The sequence below is a fragment of the Myotis lucifugus genome, unplaced genomic scaffold (assembly GCF_000147115.1).
Source record: "Myotis lucifugus unplaced genomic scaffold, Myoluc2.0 scaffold_90, whole genome shotgun sequence".
Lineage (NCBI taxonomy): Eukaryota > Metazoa > Chordata > Mammalia > Chiroptera > Vespertilionidae > Myotis > Myotis lucifugus.
The window spans coordinates 3,877,474-3,884,504 of NW_005871138.1; the positions used below are offsets into that span (position 1 = coordinate 3,877,474).

General features: G+C 47.0%; 1 protein-coding gene across 26 annotated transcripts in view; it reads right to left on the bottom strand.

Moving 5' to 3' along the window:
• Window positions 1-7,031, bottom strand: part of PABPC1L (poly(A) binding protein cytoplasmic 1 like) — a 37,032-nt gene that overhangs the window by 24,352 nt on the left and 5,649 nt on the right. For 23 of the 26 annotated variants that reach the window (XR_002829928.1, XR_002829931.1, XR_002829926.1 and 20 more), the window contains exons 3-7: window positions 5,792-5,907; window positions 3,840-3,979; window positions 3,584-3,678; window positions 981-1,127; window positions 649-744 (exon numbers count right to left, since the gene is read on the bottom strand). Coding sequence is in view for 16 of the 26 variants with exons in the window: in XM_023756239.1 (XP_023612007.1) it covers window positions 649-744; window positions 981-1,127; window positions 3,584-3,678; window positions 3,840-3,979; window positions 5,792-5,907 (594 nt within the window). In the remaining 10 variants the exon portion in view is untranslated. Of the gene's footprint in view, window positions 1-648; window positions 745-980; window positions 1,128-3,583; window positions 3,679-3,839; window positions 3,980-5,791; window positions 5,908-7,031 lie in introns of those variants that run through there. The other 3 variants (XM_023756245.1, XR_002829934.1, XR_002829935.1) reach the window with 3 other exon arrangements.

Here is a 7,031-nt window from a genome sequence, read left to right on the forward strand (position 1 = left end):
GAGGCCCAGAAATCAGGATTTAAAAAAGATTCCCAGGTGATTCTAATGTGCAGCCAAGGTTGAGAACCACTGCCCTAGGGGATTTTAATGAGCCGTCAGCATTGAAGAAGCATCCAGTGAGCCCAACTCCCTCATCTTATAGCATGAGACTCAGAAGACATCTGCTCAAGGTCACAGAGCTACTGAGTAGAACAGCCCAATCATCACACTTCAGGTGCTAAGAATGTTTAATTAACGAAGAATAGATGAAGAATGATATAGCAGCCCAACCCTCTCATTTTTCAGATGGAGAAACTGAGGCCCAGAAGGGGTATGTCACTGTTCAAGACCAGACAACAAAGTCAATGGAAATGCTAAGACATGAATTTCTGGAATCTGGCATATAGTAGGCACTCAATAAATGCTTGTTGAATGAACCAAGGTTTCAGTGGGCCCCAATAAGACCAGCTGTGTGACTGGGACTGTGTTATCATCCTCTTTCCCTTCAGTGCAGACAAGCTCCAATGGGGTCAGACATGGCCCCAAAATCCAAAAGGTGTGGCTCCGCACCAACTCCCTGAAGGCCATGGGAGGAAGAAGGGGTGTGTGGGGAGTGAGAGGATGGGAGGGGGAGGCTCTCTGTCCACAGCGGGCACCCACAGCCCTCACCTTGGCACTGGTGATCACTCCGTAGGGAGAGAACTCTTTCCTCAGCCTCTCATTATCAATGGAGTCATCCAGGTTCTTCACATACAGGTTCACGCCCTGGAGGGAAAGGACACTGCTAGATATGCCTTCCTCCCCACGCTCCTGATTGACTTGTGTGGGGGGCAGTGGAAGCCCTGGTCTCCAAGCCTCTTTCCCAGCCCCACACAATACCCATGCACCCCACCAATCACACAGCATGCCCCTCACCTGGAAGCTGGAGCCCCCACAATCCCTAAAGCCTAGTTCCTGGACATGGGGTTGCTAGAGGAGGGAATCACATTCAGGGCCCTCACCTGGTAATGGTTCAGCCGGTCCTGCTTCATCTGCTTCATCTGCTGGAACTTTCGCTTAAGCTCATTCTGCCGCTCCGCCCACTTCTGGGCACGGCCCACATAGAGCAGCTGTCCTCTCACCTCCTTCCCGTTCATGTCCATCACAGCCTGTGCAGAGAAGATGGAGCGACAGTGCTTGGGAACCACCCCCGATGAGGCCCTGGCCTTAGCCATGGCCTCCAGTCCCACCTCCCTGGTTTAGAAGGGACACCTGCCACCCAGGCTGGCCTTGTTAGCTGAGAATCATTAGTACCAGGATAAAGGCCATCCACTTTTTAAAAACATGGGACAAAATTTCAGAGTAAACTGTAGATTTTTTAAAATTTGCTTCTGACTCTATTTTAAAAAGGGAAATTTGCAGTTTCCCATATTTGACAATCAGTTTATAACTACCTACACACGGATTTTTTAAAAACAAAGCAGCAAGCATAATTCTTTCAAAATGGCATGACAGCATAATCAATATCTTTTACTTCATGTTGGATTTCACAGCATAAAGAATCCTTTTGCTAATTATTTTAGAAATTTTGTTTTAGAAACACTGGTGTCTTAACCCTGTTGATTTTGCTTTTCTTCAGTTAACTGGCCTAAGCCTACCAGACCCTAACTTGTCAGTGGCTTTGATTGCATGAAATCCTACATCTTTTGTGAGATACGCAACTTCTCTCTGCAATCCATTTATACTGAACTGAATTTGCATGGACTTATCTGCAAAAATCTGCAAAAGGCAGACGTATGTGTGTACTGGCTCAATAGTTAGGATGAGATAATGGTGTTAGTGAAGAGAAATGTTGAAGGGAACTTTTTCAGTGGGCAGTTCATTAGTAAATACTTTCGCATAATGATGACTTTTGCTTTTCTGCCTAAATATGCAAATATATGTAAATATACATCGTGGACCCAGGAACTACCTGTTCTACAGCAGTCTTAAAAGTCATTACCAAAGTCTTAAGACCTTGGAGTTAATGGACCCCTGCAGCTTCATCCATCTACTCCCACTTGTCGTTTTACAGTTGAGGAAAACAAAACCTAGAGAGAGGGTGGGACTTGTCCAAGGACACACAAGAAGTTACCTTTCAAAGGAGCCATTTACTTAAGAACAAAACTTCAGAGTCAGAAAGAGTTTATTCTAACCCAGTGGAACCTAATACAACCCATGAAACCTAATAATAACAGCAGAGCCCATATTAGTGGGGAGAGATGAGAATGTATGCAAAACCCCTAGCAAAGTGCCTGGCCCGTGCTAAGTGCTCAGTGAGAAGAGGCTGATATCGAGATGGCACCAGGGTCCAGGTCTCCAGCCAGAATCCACCCTGAGCTGAGCTCTTCCATGTCCGGTGATCTTAAAGGGGCAGCAACCATGGGAAGAGCTTTATGGTTGGTCATAAAGAGCTTTATGGGAGGCCAAACATAACATTGTTATTCCAGCTTTGTCATTGTATGACCTTGTACCATTCATTCACTCAGCAAATATGTATCTGGTAGCTACTGACAGGTACAATACTAGAGACTTAATGGTGAAATGAGACCCAGCCTCTACTCTGTTCTTTTTTTAATATATGTTTATTGATTTCAGAGAGGAAGGGAGAGGGAGAGAGAGATAGAAACATCAATGATGAGAGAGAATCATTGATCGGCTGCCTCCTGCATGCTCCCTACTAGGGATCAAGCCCACAACCCGGGCATGTACTTGAATCAAATCTGGGACCCTTCAGTCCTCAGGCTGATGCTCTATCCACTGAGCCAAACCAGCTAGCACTCTACTTTCAGTTCGTTCATGTGCTACTAATGGAGAGAGACAGAAGGTATCACAAGTAAATGATAACAGGAAGAGGCAGCTTCGTGAAGGACGGAAAGTATTAGACCCAAAGGACAGGCACTAAATCGCCTAAAGCTACGCTCTCCCATAAGGTAGTCAGTAGCCACATGCAGCTACTAAGCACTTGAAATATGGCTGGTCTGAATTGTGCTGGAGGTACCAGATTTCAAAGAATTAAGTAAAAAAAAAAGGGAATGTAAAAAAAATCTCAATTTTTATATTAAATACTCATTGACGTGGTGATCATTTGAAAATGTTAACATTGAATAAAATATATTACAATTAATTTCACAGTTTCTTTTTTTACCCTTTTTAATGTGGCTATTGTTGTTTTTATCTACTGGAGAATTTTAAATTGCATATGTGGCTCACGTTACATTTTTATTGGACAGCACCGGTCTATTTTGCAGGAAAAGGGAAGTGTGAGAAAACAGCATTTACAAAGGCCTGGAAGCAAGAAATAGCATAGCACTTCCCTCCCTGCCTCAATCCCCCAATCAATTCAAGAAGAGGATAGTGGCTGTCTCGAAGGCCCCTTCTACCTCCCGTGCAGCAAGAACCTATAAAATAAGCAGCCACATGGCTCGGAAGTCCCGGAGGAGGCTGAAGCCTTCTGCCTTCAGCGCAGGCAGGAAGGGCCCTGGCTCATGTGACCTTTCCTTCCTCTGCTCCTGACCTCCCTTCTTCCTAGTCCTGGCTCAGCACCTTCTCCATGAAGCAGGGCGATGGGGAGGCAGGCTCCTACCTTCTGGGCTTCCTCATGCTTCTCAAAGTTGACAAAGCCAAAGCCTCGGGAGTGGCCGCTGTCATCCCTCATCACCTTCACACTCAGCGTCTTCCCTGGGAAGGACCAACCTGGCTCAGCGGGGAGTTTCGGAAGCCCCAAGGTGTTGCCCTTTCCTCCCACAGGTCTCCAGAAAGCCCAGGAGGGCCTTTCCCCCCAGCCTGACTAGGGAGCAGAAGAGAAAGTGACCCCAAACTCCCTCGGGAAACACACTCACCAAACTGGGAGAAGAGCTCCTCCAGGCCCTGCTCGTCTATGTCCATTTGCAGGTTCTTCACGTAGACGTTGGTGAACTCCATGGCCCGAACCCCCAGCTCAGCCTCCCGCTCCTGTCGGGACTTGAAGTGGCTGACGAAGCTGTGGACAAACTGACAGGGTAGGCAGCTGCCAGCCACCAGCCACCCCGACCTCCATCCCAGCCCATCCCGCAACCCTGGGTCACTGGAGCCAATTGCTACCAGCCTCTGGCCTCTGATCCCCTCATCAGAAGACTGGGCAGGGCAATACTACTTAGAATATACCCAAGGCCTGACCACCTTCTGCAGCCAAGATTCCATGTTCCAGCATAAGGTTAAGACTTAATTCTTGTGGCAAATGCACAGGGAAGTCCTACCAGACACCAGGCAGCTGAGTGCACAGGAGATAAGAGCATGAACTTGGGAGTCACACTTGAATCCTCACTCTGCAGCTGCCTAGCTGTGCCACCCTGGGCAAGTTCCTTAACCTCTCTGAGTCTCAGTGTTCATTCTTGTAAAACTGGGGATCAAACTCACACCACAGGGATTTGCTCATTCATTTACCACGTACACTGGGGAAACAGTAGTGGGAGAACCAGACACAATCCATGCTGGTGCTGCTGTGGGGAAACTGAAATAACTTAAATACAATATTCGCTTTAAAAATTGTAATCTCCAAGTTCATGTCAACACACCTAGGAAAGTATCGTAGATTAAGAAAAACAAACAAACCAACAAAAACTGCTGTGGCCAGTTGGCTCAGTTGGGTGAGCGTTGCCCCATGCACCAAGAGGTCACCCGTTCAATTCCCGGTCAGGGTACATACCCGGGTTGCAGGCTCCAGTAGGGGGCATGCAGGAGGCAGCCGATTAATGTTTCTCTCTCTCTCCCCCTTCCTCCCTCTCTAAAATCAATAAAAACATATTCTTTAATAAAAGAAAAATACAAAACAAAACCAAGCATAAGAAAATTTGATAGTATCTATAGCACATTTAGCACAAACAAGTTGTAGCTGGCACTAAAACTTGGAGAAAACTGAGTGGCAAAGGTAAACCTGGACACATGGTAGCTAACAAAATAACATCCTTCTGGGAAAAGCCCACCATTGTTCAATTGACAGAAGCTTCCCCTGGGAAACCCTGGACAGAATGACTCTCCGGGCATCTCCCAGCTCAAAGCCTCCATCGCTCCACAGTACTGAGCATGGGGCTGAGCCATCAGATGCACAGAAGCAAAACTGGGGGAGGGGCACTGCCAGAAGAGATTCTCTCCAGCATCTGCATCTCAATTTTCCCATCTGTGAAGTGGGGATGATGCCAAACTGATTTGTATGAAGATGGCCGGCTAAGCATATGCCTACTTTCCCACCCATCCCCAAATCCCATGAAATAACACAAAAGGCTTAAGAAAAAAATGCACAGGCATGCTGAGAAGGCCGAGTCCATTGATGATCTGGCCATTCCTTCAGAATCATCACTTCATTGACTCCTCAGAAAAATCCTCTAAGCATATATCAGCAGTCCCATTTTTACTTGAGGAAAGGGAGTCCTTGAGAGCTTAAGCCACTCTTCCGAGGTCACACTGCCAGGAAGAATACTGGCTGCTGCTCAGTGCCTGCTGCCCTTAGATCAGTGGTTCTCAACCTTCTGGCCCTTTAAATACAGTTCCTCATGTTGTGACCCAACCATAAAATTATTTTCGTTGCTACTTCATAACTGTAATGTTGCTATTGTTATGGATCGTAATGTAAATATCTGATATGCAGGATGGTCTTGGGCGACCCCTGTGAAAGGGTCGTTCGACCGCCAAAGGGGTCGCGACCCACAGGTTGAGAAACGCTGCCTTAGATGGTGGTGGGTAGCATGGGTCCCCAGTGGGTGATGCTATGATTCTGTCCCTTCGGCTTCGGTCCACCCCTATGCCTGCCACTCACACTTTGCGGTTATTCAGCAGCATCCCATTCATGGTGCTGATGGCCTGCTGCGCAGCCTCACGGGTCTCAAAATGGACAAAGCCAAAGCCTCGGGAGCCGTGGTCATCACACGCCACCTGGGCCACAGAGAAAAAGAACAAGAAGAGCATCCAACAGGGGGTTCAGGTAGAACAACTAATATCTGAGTGCTCGCTCTGTGACTGTGACAGACAATTCTATGTCACACAACAACTCCATTTTAGAGATGGGAAACTAAAGCTCAGAGGGGTTGATCCACTTGCTTAAGCTCACACAGTACCATCCTCAAATTGAACGCAGGTCTTCTATACCACAGACAAGTTTTTAATAATCTTCCTAAGGTAATGGGCAAGAGGATCAGATTCAATCTCCTATTCCTGCATCCCTGTTTCTAACAGCAAATTAGAAAAACCTCTTGAGTATCCATCAAGAGGCGACTGGTTACATAAGTTACAGTACATTCGTGCTAGTGTGCAGCTGAGGAGAACATGGTAGATTATATGGCTGCCACAGAGTGATGTGGAGGGTATATCATTAAGCGGGGGAAAAAATCAAGCCCAATTGGGTGAAAGTGAGCATCTACACAAGGGAAAATTTTAAACAGAAACACAGAAAACTGTTAATAATGGTTATTTCTGGGGACTAGGGTTGAAAGGGATGGAGCCTTCTTTTCCACTTCATTCCTTTCCACATTGTTTAAACTTCATCAATTATGTACTGTTTCAACAACAGACTTGTTTTAATTTTGGAAAAGACCCACAAACATCCTACCCCTATTTTGTGAGCCCCCTGACTCAAATGAGAAGCACAGAGCTTGAGAATGGGAAAAATCCTCAGCTCACGTAGTTCCCATCCCTCTGGTTGAACTTGTACAAAGACCACTAATGCCCCATGGCAGGGGTGTCCCTAGCACCACCCAACCCTGCAGCCGGTGCCCAGCTCAGCGAAGGGGCCTTTGCCTGGATGACCACCCCAGCCTCCCAACCCAGCTTGCATGCTGACCCCTGGGATGCTTTCTCCAAAATAGAACTGTGACGGTGTCCCATTGGGACCTCACTTCCAGTAGCGCCAGCTGTCCACAGAACTAGATCAACTTGACATTTGAGGCTCTTCAATTGGCCCTGCACTAGCATTCATCCAAATCTAGGCCCAGCATACCCTCCTCCACTCTCCAGCCCCAAACAGGGTCCCCCACTTTCAACTCAAGCCCCAGCTTCCTTTC